This window comes from Asterias rubens, chromosome 3 (assembly GCF_902459465.1).
Source record: "Asterias rubens chromosome 3, eAstRub1.3, whole genome shotgun sequence".
Lineage (NCBI taxonomy): Eukaryota > Metazoa > Echinodermata > Asteroidea > Forcipulatida > Asteriidae > Asterias > Asterias rubens.
Genome location: NC_047064.1, coordinates 16,028,363 through 16,048,713, shown reverse-complemented (window position 1 = coordinate 16,048,713; position 20,351 = coordinate 16,028,363). Strand labels below are relative to the sequence as shown.

The following is a 20,351-nucleotide window of genomic DNA, read 5'->3' as shown; positions in this document are numbered from 1 at the left end:
AATATCCCCCAAAAATAATACCAGAGGGGGGTCAAAGGTCATAATCTAGGAACGGCCTCTAGTCTGTTATTTCTGGGCGCAATCTGCTCACAAATCTACCGTATCTGGAATTGTACACATACTTCACACCTCCCTCATTCCATACCGCGGGTTGACTGAGGATGTACTTTTGCCCTCGCTAGATTGACAATTTAATGTTTAAAAGCTTCCAAATATTGTTGGGCTTGGGGGCATTCTGCGAAGGGATTGACCTGTGAGACTTCAATGGTGTGCCAAGGTTTCTTTACATACGGTCCGAATAGTGGATGGATGGGGGGGAGGATAGTCAGAGTACAAGATTCTGTGTATATAAGTGACAAGGCATCGTGACGTCACTCCTCTCTATTTTGGACGAAGTTGCGCAGTGGAGCTATGTTCTGTATAGTATACTCCTCATTTTTTATGCCGCCACAGTATACAGTAGCACAGGCCAGCAGCACTTCAGAAGTTGCGCAGTTGAGGATTTTTCTGTACATTATTCCTCAGTTATGCCGTCATAGTGCAGTGGTAGCACAGGGCAGCAGTAATGCAGTAATAGCAGACTCCAAGAGTTCAGGAATGGTTAATGTTCGTTTACGCGATCAGCAGAACCCGGTATTTGAGTGGGATTTGTCGGCGGCTAGTTTGCGGGTGTGTGAGTAAATGAGCTGGTGCGCATCTGCACTAAATCTCGTCATCGGACGGTCGCGTGTCCTTGGGAACGTAGTGATCAGGCGCACGGATGCTGTTGGGCATCCAAAATAAAACCACCAAGATCTGTGCATTGGCAAGGCACTTCTGCGTTTGCATTTATCGAGACGACATCATTGCTCTCTCGCTAAGAAAACTTCGGAATGCTAACCCTGACTTCTTTATATACTTTGAAAATAAATGTCAATTGCTTTTACGGATGAGAATGCGGTCCTATTGTATGTTGAACATCACTGGATCAGTATAGAGCATGCCTTGTGAACATACGCAGCAGGAGAAGTACTTTTGTTAAAGCGGAGATACTGTGTTTTTTTGTGAGGAGAAAAGGTTTGTGAGTTGAAGGAGGGACACAATGCCGAGGTATTCTCAACAACAGCCAGCAACAATGTGGACACATAGTATATCATCCTTTCCCTGTATTGCCATCTGGATAGTAGTATTTACAGCTTCGCAGGTGCCGGCCGAGGCTTGCAACATGCTGACCGAGGGATGGATGCCCACATCGCTGGAGAACCGTACGGTCATGGCCCAGGTGGTCATCGCCGGGACGGTGGTTCGCCTCCGGGACCGGGCCTTGACACCGCCCGGCGGGAGTGGCGTTTACTCGGCCGAGGTGCGAGTCGACGAGGTCTACAAGGGCTACCCGTTCTTCAACCAGGCCAGCGCGTTGTCGTACCCAGACCCCGGGGACAAAGTGTACCTCATCCGGGGGTTTGGGTCGAGAGAGAGATGCCTGGCCCAAGTGAGCCAGGGGAAGAAGTACATTATATTTCTGACTGCGGTGCCCGTGACGGGAGGCCGGGAGGAGGATGGAGTGAGGCTCATCGCACGGTACGATGACATCTTCGGTGCCGCAGTGGAATTTGACGCCGAGCAGGAAAGAAAGATACACAATGTAGTGGGTAAGTGCAGATTTATCCTGTTATCATAATCCATTAAGTTTCCTTTTAAGATGCACTTGAACAGTTAAGGCATATGGCATTGAACTGTGGTTGTGTTGCTACATAATCACAACCTGTCCCCTGTTTGAACCAGACACTATCTCTGGGCTGGATGGTAGTGGATTGTGGAACATGCCACTATATATAGAGAGTGGCTGTTACACTGTACTCTTGATATCTAACAAGTTCTGTGTTCGCGACAAACGCGAGAAGAAGTAGGTTTGTGTGGAGTTTTAGAGTAACGGTACCCCCAGTTGGACTCCTCCGTTGTATACAAGTGCAGTGACACTGACGTCCTACCATGCAGGGCTAGTAACTATAATCATATGACGCGGAACTGCCCACATGATGGGAATTATAGACAATGTGAACAATAAGTGTGAGCTTTTACTTTCTTTGAGTATTCTGGCAGGCATAATACTGCACAAGTCATATGGGAAAGTTGACATTTTGTGTCATAATATCCACATAAATCCAAGAATTATGAAAGTAAAAATAAATTTTGAGACGTGCCCCTTACCTTTCATCATATCAAATATTGATAAGAATTAGACAGTGCAATCTCCTTAAAATATCAGATTTTATGATATATTCCACCCTTAGGCTGTATACAAATCGTGCCTGCAGGAAGTCCAGCCTCTATGGGTCTTATGTCACAGGTCATATATCGTCTATACAAAACTTCCATTTAATCCTGCCATTAGTTGTTCACAATGTGAGCTACCGAAAATACACGTGGATACACGTGGAACATGAATGTCTATCCTCGTCACTTTTGTATTTGACAACAATTCTTTTCTGCATTTCAGTTTGACACTTGCAAAAACTAACTTCTTCAAACAGTTGTTGGGTTTGGTTGTTACATAGTGAGTTGTTTTTCAGTCCAACTAACGTCTCGAATCAAGACTACATCATGCGTGCAAAAACGTTACACATTGTTATTCTTATAACAGATCCCATTTTATTCGCGTCAAGAATGAATAGCAAAGACGCAGACTCGATTTCTGTAAACAAATAACAACAAATTGCCTACTCAATCAATTTTCCCGTCGAAACTGAACTCTCTTTAGAACGTTTTGGAAAATAACAAAGCCTCGACGGGGTGACAAAGTTGACTTCGTGGTCGTTCATTTTGATCAAGTTTAGCTTCAGGCCTTGAGCGTGGTGCATGCATTATGATTCCCTTATCTCAAGTCAAAATCAACCCAACCAGCCGTCGATTTCACCAAATTCACCCCAACTTAGGATTAATCCAAGGACTTAGGACGAGTTACGTTCCCTATCTGAAGACGTAGGACACATGGACTCATCCTAAGTTAGGACGGGTTACTCGTCCTAACTCGAGATATGATTAATCCCAGCGTTTCGTGAAATCGGCCGCAGGTCGGGTAACTCCCACATTGCCTTCAGATGGGCGGGGCTTCATGGGGAGTTTTTTTCTAACCCCCTTGTCCAAAGTCGCATTTGATTTGTTTGTTGTGAATTGCAGTCCACCATGCCCCCCCCCCCAATGCTGACATAACTTGAACATATTATTTTGATCTTGTACCAGAAGATTTGCCCCAAAATTCTCCTATGAATTACTACGATTTAAAAACACATTTATAAGTAAAACAACAATGGTGGTACGATCAATCACCAAGTGTGTATACGTTACAAACGAAGTGTAGACCCGAGGACTAAATAAAAGTTATGTCCCCACGGACTTGGAACACTATAATGTGAACGAACACGATGTGGACGTACACACGTCCACACAGTTTATTTTTATACCGTGTACAGATCTTTCTTTAGTGTACAGAACAGAATAATGTCCATGGCACAGAGTGAATATACAATACCGAGGTGTGTTTTTTTAAAGATGTAAACCCAAGTTTATCTGTAAAGTTACGGAGAGATGTAAATTACTGATATGGGAAGTGTTTTTTTATGAAACTTGCCTGTGGGTGAGTTATTTTCTGCCAACCTGTTCCCTGGCTAGCCTATACTTGGCACATCCAGGGGTCATACCCAAGTTCTATTACAGGATCGGTCGAGTTGGTCTATAAAATAGTTTGTAACCGTTTGTAACGAAATGCATATGGTTAGACAATGTTCATGTAGAATTACAATAATCCACACAAACATGCCTCGAAATTGCGTGGTTTTCCTTTTACTTTGCGAACTATAACGCGGTCGGCCATTTATGGGAGTCAAACATTTGACTCTCATAAATGGCCGACCGTGTTAATAGTCGACGAGGTAAAAGGAAAACCACGCAATTTCGAGGCATATTTGTGTGGATCATTGTATTCTACTTTTACAACACATTTCTACTGAGATGCATTTTATAACAAACGGTTACAAACGCTTTTCAAAGACCAACTCGACCGATCCAAGGCAACGTGTTCCTTTAAAGTCTACCGTCTTCCCTTCTCTGGTTGTATCATGGCAAGAGGGGCCAAGGTAAATGGGTAGACCTACACTGAGAAAAGTAAACAAATATACCATGGTTGTTGTCACTATGTGAGAGAAAATCCATCAATCAATCAATCCAAATATTTTGACAGTATCAAATCAAAATCGAAATCACAGACATTGTTGGAGTTAAGAGTTGATTAGTTGATTGATATGACTTAATTAAACAAAGAATATGCATGGATGTTCATGAAACTGGGGGGGGGGGGAAGCAATGCATGTATGGTTATGGGTCCCTCAGAAAGCATGTGCTGCAAGCCGGTGTGGCGGTTTCAGTCTTCCGCCGTGTTCAGTTTTCCGGGTGACGTAGCCGGACATTTCACCACGTTGTTCGAACGGTTTAAGCTTTCCGGCGTGTTCAGTTTTCCGGGTGACGTAGCCAGAATACCGCCGCGAGTACCCTGGCGAGTACTGTAGTTCTCTCGGTGACCCCAAATTGTTTATTATTACGATTCTTTTCTGTTTAGTCACATTCTCTTGCCCCATCTTTACACGTATTCATGCGTACAACTTTAACCAGGTCACACTGCTTGTGCCACACCAAAATTCTCTCATACGATCCACGCGTTCGCCGCTCGTTGTACTCGTGGACGACGCCATGACAGCTACCTGAGAGTAACACGGATGACTCAATACAGCACTAAAAATTGACTACTTTTGCTTGCTGTGCGCAGGCATCGCATGACGTAATGTTACCGTATTTGGTCATTCGGAAAACTGAACACGGCGGAAAGTTGAAACCGCCACACCGGAAATTATTGTTGATGTCTTGAGGAAAACACCATGCCCCAGGTAGGAAGAATGTTCCTGAAAGGACAGGTGTATTCAAGAAGTCACAATGCACAAGCTGCCAACAGTGAAAGTAGTTAACGAACAATGGAACATAACGAGCAAAGGTCAGCATTTGTAAAAGGATAAATGCTATCAACAATAGGAATTTAGTAGAGAAGCCTTAAAGTTACGCTCATAAAATATCCGTCAAGCTACCTCTTCTGAATCATTCAAAGCTCAATTTTTTATAAAGACCCATCTCTTTGTAATGTCAGATTATTGCGCTTAGAAATGCCAGTATTAAACGCTTTGAATGTTATTTATATTATTGGGGAGTAGCCTATACTATTTTAAGAGGCTTTAAGTTGATTAGCGAATTCCAAAGCTTGGGTCCCTCCAGTATGACTGTTGATGAGCGTGAGAAGTTAGAGTTGATTATACGAGAACGTCGAGAAAGGTTACATTTTTAGAAATAAAGACGAAGCTTGAGTATATAATATTAAAAAGAAAGAACGCACATCTTGATTTTGAAAACCGTATTCATTAACGCAAAGTAATGTTTTTACATAGATTTGCGCAAACGTTACCAATAGGTTTGAGCACAAAATAAACAATCAACTTTGCACTATGTTCGCGTAATTTCACATTAATATCTGCATTACAAAATTCTAGCCTAAATAACCCATCTGGAATTGCGTTCAATGTTTGATTTCCTTCCATCATCTGGAGGTACTAAATTGGACGACAAGGCTTTTGACCTCCTGTTTGCAATTGCAATTTGTTGTAAATACTGCATGTCAAACTTTGCGACCGCGCAGATTTGGCGAGAAACAAAAGAAAGAAAGAAAGAAAGTCCCTTTTCTTTTCCGCGCGAACCCCAGCTGTCACAACTTGTCTACAAAGTGGGCGTTATAAATCGTACCCACGATTAACACTGGAGATGTGTGTCTATTTCCTTGAACTTTATTCTTAAAGAAACTCAACATGTGTTCTCTTCATCAGTGTATTTCTCCTGTGTGCAAGTCAATTTCAAAAGCCGAAATTCCTGGCAATTTGGTGAAAAAGGTAAATAATAGAATTGAATGGAATGGACAGAAGTACGTCTCCGTGATTCAACCTTGGGAATTATTTTGATAAATTCGGTATGTGTCATGTGTCAACAATACCCAGTGGGGAGAAAGTCGAGTGAAAAAACTATACTATTACCTGTAAGTAGCGTTCAAATGATGAAATTGACCCTCAGACTGCCTTAAGTTTGGGGGTCTTAGTCGTTCTCTTTCCCCGGTAAGCTCAATTTTGATTGGCTTTGCTGGTTTTTGTGATTTTACGGAGTTGCAGATGTGTTTGAAATTAAAAATTATGCCACCTGAACAACAGGCGATACGCAAAATATGTTTGTTGGGAACCTTTCGATTGTTTTAATCCTATTTAAAGACAGTGGTCACTATAGGTTATTGTCACAGACTAGTCTTCACAGTTGGTGTGTCTCAACATGTGCATAAAATAACAAACCTGTGAAAATCTGAGCTCAATCGGTCGTAAAATTTGTGAGATAATAATGAAATAAAAAAAAACCTTGTGTCACGATTTCGAGACCTCAAATTCTAAAATTGAGGTCACGAAATCAAATTCGAGGAAAATTACCTCTTTCTCGAAAACTACGTCACTTCAGAGGGAGCTGTTTCTCACAATGTTTTATACCATCAACCTCTCCCCATTACTCGTGATCAAGTAAGGTTTTATGATGATCATTATTTTGAGTAATTTAATTACCAATAGTGTCCACTGCTTTTAATAATGTAAACAATAAAACATAGCCTGTGAATACTTCATTACAAAAGGTTGGTATTGTTGGTGAGATATTACCGTGGACATTTTGCGGACATGTGTTTTGTGGCGTACAAAAAGTACACGAACCCTTTAAATTGTATCTTAAAATTCCCCATGTACAATCGTGGGACCTAAGACCATTCCAAGGCGACTGAATACTCACTGTCACCAACTACTTGTTAATGCGTCATAACCTCAGAAGTCATGCTTGCTTCAAGGTCAATACATTGTCTGATCTCTTCACTTTCGGGAAAACTTCTGCTGTCAAAAATAGTTGATACACAGCAGGTTGTGGTTGAGGAAAGAGGGGTGGATTTCACAAAGAGTTAATACTAGTCTTATATCGAGTAAGGATGAGTTACTGATTCACGGCATCGGGAATTGTATGGAAATATTGATGAAATCGGTGATTTTTGTGTGTAATATTTATAAACAGAATAGGTCTAGACTCTAATTAACGCACTCTCAACCCACCCGAATCCGGTGTCCAGTGGAGCCTGATCCATAGGAGGGTCAGTATGGTTCGAAGTCCGGAATCTGTGTCAAAATGACCCGGAAAAGATCAAGGTAACTCAGCATCCGGATCCGGCATGCAGCGTTGACACTTATGTTATCCTTGCCGGTGCCGTTCGGATGCTACCGGTCTACATATCACATCTTGGCTTTTGGGGCTCAGAAATGATATTATTACTCGATCATTCATTATAGCTATACACCTTTATCACGCTGTCACCATCTTGGTTATGTTCCAACAGTAAAGAATGCTATTATTCATTGCGCAAAAATGGCACCAGACTGTTATTTCGCCCGGCCTCAGTTTGGTAACAATGAGTTGGAATTGAGTAAAATCAAGATGGCCACACCGTGATAAAAGTCTATTACATACACAGAGTACTATAACGATGCGTCACCGTTATAAAAAGCTATGCTTGATGTTTATGTGTTTATAACGACACAGGAACATATGATAAAACGTCGTTATAAACGTCTATATAGTAGACAATCGTTGTACGAAGAAAATGCAATAATGGTGTCACACCTTAAATAGGTTTCCAACTACAAGGCTACTCCGAAACCTACACTGTCTATCAATACTTAATAATTCCCTCAGATGTTCACAGACATTATCAGTTTGTATTATAAAGTGCATTTTGTGAGATGGAGTTTTTCTTAATAGATTTAATCTAATTTGCAAGTCGTAACAACAACTGCACCTACATTTGTTAGGTATCAGAAAGAAGACAATTTCGTTCCCCGCCAGTACTAGCACCTGTGACGCATGTCGACCTATGGGTGGTCGACATTGAACCTAACACTAACTGATAGTCGGAATGTCACTTTTAAGCTACCGTATAAATACCCCGCTGCGAAAGACGACCGTGGAGAACATAGAATTTTCAAAAACAAAATGTGGTGAAATGTTCGCCTGCCGTTAATGGGCAGACGAAATTGCTTTTTTGGGGGGCCAAGTTGTGGTGTACTGGTGATCTCTTAGAGCAGGCCGGGGGAGTGGGCACAATGGCACCGCGCGACGGCACGGAGCGGAGACCTTAATCCGAGCATCATAGTGTTTCTCACCGGGTGCTGCTCGCCCTCCCCTACCGTTCATCGCTAAATGTGACGGCATGCCTTCCAGCTTTCATTTGCTGGAAGGTCATCACAAATACTTTCATATCACATGAGTTTTATGTTCGGCGGAAAAGGAAAATCGGCACCAACCACTATCACCATGGGAGACTGTAAAACATTTTGTTGAATGTAGACTAGAAAGTGAGTTATCCAATTTCAACCCTCCGTAATAAAATCATGACACCGTTTTGTTTAAAAAGGGGAACGTGATGCAGTGCAAATTGCCGAAGATTTTGTTTATTAGTCCTTTGATGTTGACAACCAGTGGGTTTTGTATACTGTATATCATTTTAAGGTGTTATACATGACTGGTAGAGCAGAAAGAATAGCCCCAGCCGTGACACTTGTGTCCTTAAGCAAGACACTTAACCATTGCTTCGTCCTTCGGATGGGACGTTAAGAAGTTGGTCCCGTGTGTTGTGTAACGCACGTAAAATAACCCAGTGCACTGGAAGAGGCTCGCCCGGTGTCTCTGGCTGGATTGGCGGCATATTGCACCCCAGCACCTAGTAAACGATTTAACATGGTGCATGTGTAAAAAGAGTAGATCTCATAATTCAAAAACCTAGTCCCACAAACCTTGCAGGAAATACTGTATGTTTTAGCCCTTTGAGACGCCCCTCGGGTGTATAAACGCGATATAAATATCGACTATTATATTTACTATTATTATTCATGTTTTATGTGATCAAATCAACCATGAACAAACCAGTGAAAATTTTGGCGTAATTCGTTGTGTGAGTCAGGAGAAATAAATGAAAAACCATGCTTCAAGACAATTATCCTTATGTTTGTGTACGTTTTCAGACGCCTTCATTTTAGAGGGAAATTATTTCGCAGAAGAATTTTTTTTATTCTAAAGTAACTTCTTAATCCGTAATCTTTCAAACTATTCATCCTTGCTAACCATGTATAATATCCTTAAAAGATGTCACGTCGATGTTAAGTTTCTTTCTGTTTCCCTCTTAATGTCTTGCCCCGGTCTCCACTCTGTCTCTGCACACTGGCCCTTGCCAGCAAATAGATGTATCCTAATTATTATCTCTACATTTTTGGAAACCAGACTCGAACCAAAATTATCTTGGCTGTGACCGTATTAATTAATTAATCATTAATTACTAGTGAATTATGTGTAATTTTATCAGCGTCATGGCTTTCCCCCCGAGCAAGACGAAAGTATAAACAGACGTCGCTAATTTCACTTCTAGTCATCATTTTGTATTATAGCTAGTTCGTTTTATTTTTTACTTTCAAAATGGCAACTTCTGCTCTTGTTTAAAGGGAGTGTCTAATTCAGTAAGAACTCATGAGATGATGGTCATGAAAACTTACTTTGGTAAGAAGCACTGCAGCTATTGTCAGTGTATAACAACATCCCATGTTGGGCAACGATTCCCTTCCAAATAGTGGTTTAAGAGACGCTTGCGAGAGATGGATTAAGACACAATTCAAAATTATGCACCGTGACATTAAAACAAAAACCATGGCAACAGCACACGATTTAAAAAATGTTAGTTTTTGGGATGGATGTGTCTTGCCCTCAAATTTCCAATCGATCAGACCTTTAAGTCCAGGGTCAGCTATTACAGTCTTTCGGGTCAGTCACAGTTTGTCTTCAAATGACAGCACCCCCTCGGAGGCATCTCCACTCTGTGGTTTAGACAAGAACAAGTCATTCAGTTATGAACCGTTGCACAATTTGGGTGATAGACTGAAACAAGTATATGATTGACGACTTGTGGTCCAGAGAATTGAGCACAAATTTTCACAGGTTTGTTATCTATATGTTGGGATACAGCAAGTGAGAAGGCTGGTCTGAGACAACTACCAAAGGTGTCCAGAGCCTTTAAAGGCCACCGTCATCTGACGGGTCAGTAATTGTTTGTCTAAGCGAGTGACAGTAACCCGCGGGCGCATGTTCTTGTTGCCGAAAGATCACTCTGCGGTTAGACGTGTACAAGTCATCCCGTTAGAGACGTTGCACAATTTGGGTGATGAAACAAGTCAAAAAATTGACAACTTGTAATCCAGGAGCTGTGGACACGTACAGTATTTCAGTTAGAAGTTTTGTTTCAATAATGCACCAAGGTAAATTTATATCCACTTGAACATGTTTTTTTCCTGCCTCTATAACTAACAGATATCACAACACTGTCCGCAAAACAAATTAATGGAGAAGAGATCTGTATAATAATTATACACAAACATCTGAATCAAAGCGAACCAGTTGTGTTAGACTCGCCCAGTCCTTCTGAGTCAACCTCCAAAAACAGTCGCTTTAGCGCCCTCTACCGGTGACAGACAAAAGTACACTAAACAGGGTTGCCAATCAAAACTAATAGTCAGGATGCGCCATTAACCAGTAACGTTATCTAATATCTCCCCGGTCGGGGTGTTATACTTCATTCCTGGTAAGCTTTTTCCACCGGGGTGCCAACTTCTCGACGCGCACGGCTGTCCGTCCCGTAGGGGCGTTAGTGCCATCAAAGCAAGCAAACACTGCGTGAACTAAATCATTATTTGCCCAACGTCCCATGAGGATATAATTGAAAGCATCTGTGTGGAATGGAAGTCAAGGTGCGAGGGTTTTTTAAGGTTTTTAATATGGTTTTAGATTTTGTTAGCATCTTCCCCTGTGTGTCAAGTTAATAGGTCCAGTGGCGCAGCCTCAAAGTTGTGGGTCAACTTATATGGACAGAAAACGGGTCGAAAAGGTTACGGTCTTGGTGACAGTTCTAACTGGATACCAAGTTTCGGACAGACGGAACCAAAGTAACGTCTTTGTGTTGTTTGTATGTGTATTAAAGGTACTGGACACTGTTGGACATTGGGTATTTTATACCTTTTGTGGTTTATACAACTTCCTATCCCGAGTATTTTTTTACGTAGGCCGTGTAGAAAATTCTATGTTTATTTGAAAATCTTATCATCAATGGTCACGCCATAGAGAACTTCCGCACAACGACATCTTAAAGGCACTGCACACCATTGGTAAATGTCAAAGACCAGTCTTCTCACTTGCTGTATCTCAACGTATCATGCACAAAATAACCAACCTGTGAAAATTTGAGCCCAATCGGTCATCGAAGTTGCGAGATAATAAATGAAAGAAAAAACACCCTTGTCACACCAAGTTGTGTGCGTTCAGATGCTTGATTTCAAAACCTTAAATTCTAAATCTGAGGTCTCGAAATCAATTCTTGGCAAATAACTTCTTTCTCGTAAACTACTTCATTTCAGAGGAAGCCGTTTCTCACAATGTTTTATACTATCAACCTCTCCCCATTACTTGTCCCCAAAGTAAGGTTTTATGCTAATAATTATTTTGAGTAATTACCAATAGTGTCCACTGCCTCATTTAAAGGTACTGTGGGTACACTAATGGTAATTACTCAAATAATTGTTAGAATAAAAACTTACTAGTTAACGAGCAATGGAGAGCTGTCGATGGTATAAAACATTGCGAGAAACGGCTCACTCTGAAGTAAACGTAAAATTTTTGAAAAAAGGTAATTTCTCACTCAATCAAAAGGGCTCTCAGGTCTGAAGCCTGTTTTTCGGCACCTGAAAACACAACAAGAGTGTGTTTTTTCTTTCGATAACCAATTGAGTAAAAATGTTCACAGATTTGTTATTTTATGCCTTAGTTGGGATATACCAAGTGAGAATACTAGTCTTTGACAATTCACAAAGGTGTACAGTGCCGTTAGATAAATTGTATTGACTAAGCATTATTAGTAAGGTTTTTTTTTTTTATGAGTTTAGACTACGCTCGGTGCTGTGCGTGGGAAATCTTTACAATTATTGCGGGTCATGTTTTACTTGACCGGGACCCATCAATCAGTGTCAACTGTTTTCAAGACGCAGTACTGTTTGGCTACTTGATGAGTTCCTTGTCCTCACGTTGAACACAAGCAGAGTTGAAGTAATGACCGACATTGATTGTTAATCAAGAAAAACACTTGCACAGAAATTTGTTTTATTTTCTTTTTAAATCATTGTCGAAAGTGTTTTGAAATTAGTACTGCCAGCCGCCGCAGAGTTCCGTGTGATGTTCCAAAATTATGAATGTCAGTTTTTCAATAATAACTACTGGAAATGGCACTTCACTTTAAAATTGTGAAATTCTGCTGCCTATACTACAATGGCACTTTACATCAAAATTACGGAATTCTTCGTTAAAACTGAAATGACACTTTGCTTCCAAATTGTGGAATTCTGCTGTCATACTGAAATAATTACGGTACTTTACATCCAAGTTATTGTTGCAAACTGAAACGGCAATCAGGCCCAAACTTCGCAATTCTGCCTTCATCACTAAATGACACCTTAGGTCCAAATTGCGAAATTCTGCAGTAGTAACCAAGTGGCACTTTAGGTCAAATTAAGCAGTCAGTGGGGGCTAAACCTCACTCTGTCTGCAATCAATTCTAAATTATTATTGGCATTGTACTATTCAAGTAGGTGAACAAAGCGAGACACAAAAAACCGTGCCACCACCCCTTTAAAATAAGTATGCCAAGCTTCATCACGATAAAAAAATGTGTTAAAAATGAGTTACGCACATGGTACATGATAATGAGAGGATATCGGCAGAGGATGTATTATAATGTATACAGCTGCCTTGCGGCCTAATTTATTTTTGAAAGGAAACATAAACAAACAAAAAACAGCTTGCGCTAACGACATTTGCAACCGTTTTAAACACAACACCACACCGTGGCCTACATTTACATCGGAGAATAATATCCGGATGGGGGATATGTACGCTAAAATATGTCAAGGTTGCCATTGTAATGTGATATCAACGATCGCATTTCATTACTATTATTATTATTATTTTTTTTTTTTTTTCCTGTGGAGAATCTTTCTTGTCGGGAAATGCAGTTCTGAAAAAGTTATCGAAAACCCTTAAAGAGGGCCTCTAAGGTCAAAATAAATCAGTTTTAGATCCTTGGCAAATGTTTACACTGCAAAAATTGGGTGTTCGTTATTTGACACCATGTTTGCTGTCACATTATCACCCCCTCCCCCCCCCCCCGGACCAAAATAATCTAATTTGACACCAAAGCTTGTTAAAATAACACTTATTTCTGCAAAACAATAAGTATCATATCAATAAACTATAATGTTTTTAACATTGAGGCCCCTTTATTTTTGTTCTGAACAGTCATTTAGCCGTAGGCCAGTACGCCCCTCAAACACTGGCGTTATAGTGTGGCTGTCAAATGTGTTCAAAATCAGCTGGACATTTAAAGGGAAGGAACACGTTTGGTAAATGTCAAAGACCAGTCTTTTCACTTGGTGTATCCCAACATAAGCGTAAAATAACAAGCCTGTGAAACTCTTAGCTAAATTGGTCATTGAAGTTGCGAGAAATTATGAGAGAAAAAACACCCTTTTTGGACGAATTTTTATGCTTTCAGATAGTAATAAAAGACTTCTGGCTAGAAGTATTTTATTATTTTAGTGAGAACTTACCTCTTTCTCAAAATCTATGCTACTTCAGAGTGAGCCGTTTCCCACAATGTTGTATACTATTAACAACTCTCCAATGCTCGTTACCAAGTCAGTTTTTAAGTTAATATTTGTTTTGAGTTACTACACGTGTGTACCTTCCCTTTAAGGAAACTTCGCGTAATAAAACCTATTATGAACCGTCCTAGATTTGGGTTTTGGGACGACTTGGGGTGTCTTACTTCAGCTAAGTATGTCGTCAGGTTTTTGTTGTTGAACAAGCAGGGTCTGACCTACTTATTGTACTAGACACCTTGTGTAAAAGCCTGAATTCTCACATGGTGTATCCAAACATATGAATAAATTGACAAGTCTGTGAAAATGCGGACTCAATTGACATCGCAGTTGCAAGAGAACAATGAAGAAAAACACTTTTGTTACACTCATTTATGTACTTTCAGATGCATAATAAAAAGCTTCAGGTCTGAAGTCTTCCAATATTTGAGTGAGAAATTACCTCTTTCTTAAAGACTACGTTACTTAGTGCGCCGTTTCTCACAATGTTTTATACAATACCAACAGCTCTCCATTGCTCGTTACCAAGTCAGTAAAGGGTTGTGCTACTAATCATTTTGAGTAATTGCCAATAGTGTCCAGTGCCTTCGACCACAAGAACTTCCCGATAAAATTGACAGTAATCCATAACAGAAACAACCGAGAAATTGAAAAAGAAACACATCTGAAAGCACTCGTTTTCGTGGCTGTCATAATTCGATAATTGAAGATAAACAGGGGCACAGGTTCAACCGCAGTGCAGGGCCAACGCAGCGCATCCACTCAAGAGAATCTCGCCCGAAGATCAGCTCCAATGCCCGGTAGAGAACCAGTGTCTCCATCTATCCTCACAAGGTTTATTTTCTCGTTAAAGGCACTGTACACTTTTTGTATAATTACTCAAATAAATGTTATTACACAAACTTCTTTGGTAACGGGCAATGGAGAGAGCTGTTAAAGGTATTACAAATTGTGAGAAATGGAAGCCGGAAGGTGGGCAAAACTTGGCGTACATTGTCAACACATGCATTAACTCCTTTAAGATACCTTTTCAAGAAAATAATGCACATATCCATAATACCTTTTGGGACAGTCTCTCCTTCCATCCCTAACGGCTGCTCGCAGTCCAAACTCTTTAAGGTCAATCATTATTTACAAAACAGCCGTCTGTGTGTCATCAGCTTCAAGTGCTTCTTGCTAAAGGAGTGGTGCAACATGAGTAGCATTATGGGGGTTGCCCTGTGTTCTTGTACTCGAGTACCCTTTCTCGCGGCCTATGTGTAGGCCTATTACAATCATACAGGTTTATGTTAATACTTCAAACTAATTGTACTAAACTGTCTAGTACCCGTGGCCCAGTTCATTTGGAGAAGGACCCAACTAAACCTAAGCTCTTTACATTGGACCTACATATTCAGTATTAGCACTTGAATTACAATCGCACAGAAGTTAGTACTAATTGTACTAAACTGTACGCGTGGCCCAGTTTAGCTGTTTACCCGAATAAACCAACATAAGTGACAGTGTTTGTATTCGCATACGCATCTTTTCAGCTCTAGCACTCATTGAAATGTGTGTCAACTAGTTGAAGTTTAGGTAAGGACTTAAACTACCTAAAAATGTGATCCGTGACAAAGTTTACTTGAAAATTTTCCTAATTAAGCCCAAACAGCTCTTTACAGTACGTGTACTCTTAAGCACCTTTTCAGTTCTTTGCAGATCTGTGATTCAAAGGCCCCTTTCGTAGTCTCAATTGACATTTCACAAAACCTTGTCCAACTTATAGCTCTTAAGGTTTACAGTGCTCGTAGCCCGAACTCGGGTACGTATTTCAGATTTCGTTGTCATTGAAATATTACTTGTGCAGTTAGTACTCTTAAAGTATGAGTACTCTTGAAAATAAAGAAATTAACACAGCAAGTCACACATATAACTATCGGTGATAAAACTCTTGAGTACTAATGAGTAGGTCTTACAATGGGTACTAAATACCATACGAGTACTAAATTCAACCCACACTATACGCTTTTCCGACTTCGAGGTTTGAGAAAAAGAAAAGAAAAACGATTTTGAGTAGCGCGCGTACGTAATCAACGTTTAACTATCATCCTCAAACTCAAGTGAACTCAAAATTCACAACCGTGTAAAAGTATAAAAATACAGCATGGTTTGATGGGTAGCTTTATATCATCAAAGGCATGGCAATATGACTGCATTAAAATTGATAATTTATAGAAGGAAACTTCGATGTAAGGCTTTCCGAAGAAGTGATAATTAATTAGATATAGGACATCACCAAAAACGTCACTGTCAGATTGAACATGATGGATGAATTCTACCCATCCATCCGCTGAGAAAGTGTAAGATTATAAATTATGATAACGACAATTTTACATCCCCAAAGGGGAAACTCCAATGTCACTTATTAATTTGGAAATTATTAATTCATCCTTACTAGTCTAAAGGGTGCGAATAGTGCAATTGGCAAGTTTTTTGGGTGGGAGTCAATTAAATATAAATCGATTTCATGTCCACACACCAGTGTGGTAACCGATTGCATGTATACATGCCAAAGGAAAACGCCATGTTCCTTATTATTTTGGATGATATTCAGCCATCCTTTTCTAGAGGATGTGAAGGGTAAAATATTGGAAAGTTTTTTGTGATTGTGATTCATTTAAATATAAATTCATTTCATGTCTAAACTTTTATCAAAATGACAGTATTGTAACTGAACAGGACGACGTGTTTATGCCAAAGGGAACCCCCATGTTACTTATAAATTTTGGAATATTATTCAGTCATCCTATAGTGTAAAGGATATAAATAGTTGGAAAGTTTTGTAAATGTGTGTTTCAATAATCAAATAAATTGTATGTCCACACTTGAACATTTACAGTCAAACTTTATTTAAGGAAGTGTTGGCTCTGAAAAGAGCCGGTTTGGTTTCGACGTTTCGAACAGCATACTCTGATTGTCTTCAGGAGAGAGAACACAAAGTATTTAACAAATAATGTTCACGCATATCAAATAAGAGTCTGGTAACCGAACATGACGTGTGGCAGTGTGAAGCATGAATGTCTTTTAGCGGGTATAGAGAATAAAACACTCCGGAAGAGGCAGGCACTAGAGCAGATGTTACCAATAAGATCATGCTGTTTCTGCCTAATCTGGTTTGTGTGTATCACACACTCGGGTAGAATAATGTAGACAGGGGGAAAATAGTTGGATGAACAGGTATTTCCCCCAGTTTGTGTCCCTTTAAAGGCAGGGGACAATATTGGTAATTGCTGAAAATAATGTTTAGCATAAAACTTCATGAAAGTAACGGAGTTTTTGTGAAAGAAGTAATTTTCCATGAATTCGATTTCGAGACCTCGAAATAAGATTTTCAGGTCTGAGAGCACACAACTTCTTGTGTCAAGGGTGTTTTTTCTTTCATTATTATCTTGCAACTTCACCAATTGAGCTCAAATTTTCACATGTTTGTTATGTTATGCATATGTTGAGATACACCTAGTGAGAAGACTGGTTTTGACAATTACCATTAGTGTCCAGTGTCTTTAAAGCCACTGGACCCTTTTGGTATTTATACTCAAATAATTGTTAGATAACATTGTTAGCATAATTAATTTGTAACAAGCAAAGGAAAGCTGTTGATCGTATAACACATCGTGAGAAACCGCTCCCTCCGAAGTAACGTAGTTTTTGAGAAAGAGGTAATTTCTCACTCAAATATTTAAAGGCTTTCAAGCCTGACGTATTTTAATACTCTCTTTTAGGCATTCTGAAAGCACACAAATTTGGGCAACAGTGGCGTGTTTTCTTCCATTATTATCTCGCAGCTTCGACGACCAATTGAGTCTAAGTTTTTACAGATTTCTTTATTTTATGCATAATGTTTGGTTACACCAAGTGAGAATACTGGTCTCAGACAATAATATCAAACATGTCCATTGCCCTTAATCACATAATTGGTTTAAAGCCATTGGACCCTTTCGGTACAGAAAAAAAAAAAGTTCACAGATTTACAAATAACTTACAGGGTTTACAGAAGGTAATGGTAAAAGACTTCTCTTAAAATATTAGTCCATTAAATGCTTTACTTTTAAAAAAAAAAACGGAAAAACAATATAAATTCTCGTTAGCGAGAATTACGGATTTGTTATAAACACATGTCATGACACGGCGAAACGCGCGAAAACAGGAGTGGGTTTTCCCGTTATTTTCTCCCGACTCCGATGTCCGATTGAGCCTAAATTTCCACAGGATTGTTACTTTATATATTATAGGTTGTGATACACGAAGTGTGGGACTTGGACAATACTGTTTACCGAAAGTGTATAATGGCTTTAAATAATGAAGACGGGGAACAATAATTGAATAAACATGTAGATTCCCTCGGTATTGTAGATTTCTTAAAGGCACTGGGCACTATTGGTAATTGTCAAAGACCAGTCTTCTTACTTGGTATATCTCAACATATGCATAAAAAAACAAACCTGTGACAATTTGAGCTCAGTTGATCGTCGAAGTTGCGAGATATTAATAAAAGAAAAAACACCCTTGTCACACGAAGTTGAGTGCTTTCAGAGGCTTTATTTCGAAACCTCACATTCTAATTCTGAGGTCTCGAAATCGATTTCGTTGAAAATTACTTCTTTCTCGATAACTACGTTACTTCATCGAGGGAGCCGTTTCTCATATTGTTTATCAAAAGCTCCCCATTACTTGTTACCAAGTAAGATTTTATATGCTAATAATTATTTTGAGTAATTACCAATAGTGTCCACTGTCTTTAAATACCTTAAAGGTCAAGAGTCATGAAGGGCACAGGCAGGGTAACGTTGTGAAGTTTGCGAGATGAAAGGACACAATTAATTAAGAAGAGAGAAAGAAACAAAAGTTATGTTGCCCTATTATCACCGGGCAGGTTCGGTGGCCGTATGGTTAGGGTCTATAGAATGCAGGGGTCGTGGGTTCGACACCCAACTGATTAGTACGCCTTTGAAATTTTAATTTAGCTGCAGCACTCGAGAAAGCGTTACGTGTGAAAAGTGAATTAAGGACACGATTCGTTAAAGAGAAAGAGATAGAGAAAGAGTTGAAATGCACTTTTGTCAGCAGACACTTTCGGAGGTCTAATGGCCATTTAAATACCTTATCTAGAGTGCAGAGGTCGTGGGTTCGAATTCCTTCAGAGTATGCCTGGTGGACTTTGTTTCCGCAATTTGTGATAGCCACAGTGCCTGCCCGAATGAGTTACTTCCTTCCGGCCCAAAATTATAGACACTCAAGTATTCGAGAAGACAATTGGTTTTCGTATTAAGTTACCCAACAAAGAAGTACATTGTCCCACCACGTTATGTGAAACCTGTTTAAACTTCACCGACCTCCGCCCCGAGTGTTCTGTGACGAATATAATATGCACAGTCCCTTTAAAATGTTATATTATTTCCAAAACAGATTTGATAAAATTAATGTTGCATGTTTCAATGAGATCACGTGCATTAACCAAATCCAGCGAGAACCAAAAACCAGACAACATGGTTAAATATGATTTCTTAAAAAATGCTTTAGGGGGTCATCTTTAACCGCATGAAGAAACGAATATTAACTGATAAGAAGAAATCCTCACGTATTACTTTGTCTGTTTGCAATTCCCCCACAACAGGTAATTGATGACATGGCTACAGGCATAAAATGCTTTCAGTCTGAGAGGTCAGGTTGAGTCTGGCTCCTTGTATCATCAAGGGGGAGAGTAGTGCTAACTGGTGTAGCTAACCTGACCCCAAAAGCCACAAAAGGCCCCCGTGGTGATTAGTAAAAAGTACAGGTAGAGAGAGTGGCGTCTGTTAGAAGTGCTTTCACCTGGGCTGGTATCACCTGATGATGAAATTTGTCAAGACCAGACAATTTAGGACAAATATTCGGGCGCTGAACCTGTTTTGAACCTTATCAAGCGAAACACTTAGATCTTCATCGCTTTAATAGTGACCTTCTAAATATCACACAAGATAAGCTACTAAAGTGCCGCTCCACATCACACAAAACAGATTTGTTTTCCGTTAGAAAGTGTATTCTCAGTCGAAATGCAATTTTAATTTTTTTTATATTTGGTCAGATGTTGTCTTAATGTTATTTTGTTCGTCACTTGAAATAAGTTACTCTTCTTTAAAAAGTTCGAACTTTTACATTACTTGAGGTTTAAAGTCTTGATGAGGATTATTGGAAAAAGTGCATACAATTATACGGAGGTTTTTTATTGCCCGACAATCCGCCTGTGCTCTGCACTTTGTTTGTGGTGTATCACGACGTCAGCAGGTAACTAGGGTCTCAATTTAGGGTACGTGACTTCGAGTACACTTCCTTTTCAGCTGAAGGTTGGGTGTGGACTTCGAGGGGGTAGTATTTTGCAAGCCACATATGAGTACGAGTACCATTATTATGAAGGGTACTTGAGTAGTACTTGAGTATGAGTAC

At 39.8% G+C, this 20,351-nt stretch overlaps 1 protein-coding gene across 1 annotated transcript in view; it reads left to right on the top strand.

Moving 5' to 3' along the window:
- Nucleotides 1–1,081: 1,081 nt before the first annotated feature.
- Nucleotides 1,082–20,351, top strand: part of LOC117288101 — a 57,756-nt gene continuing 38,486 nt past the window's right edge. Inside the window, exon 1 of the mRNA XM_033768800.1 lies at nucleotides 1,082–1,631. Within this exon, the coding sequence (XP_033624691.1) occupies nucleotides 1,082–1,631 (550 nt within the window). The remainder of the gene's footprint in view (nucleotides 1,632–20,351) is intronic.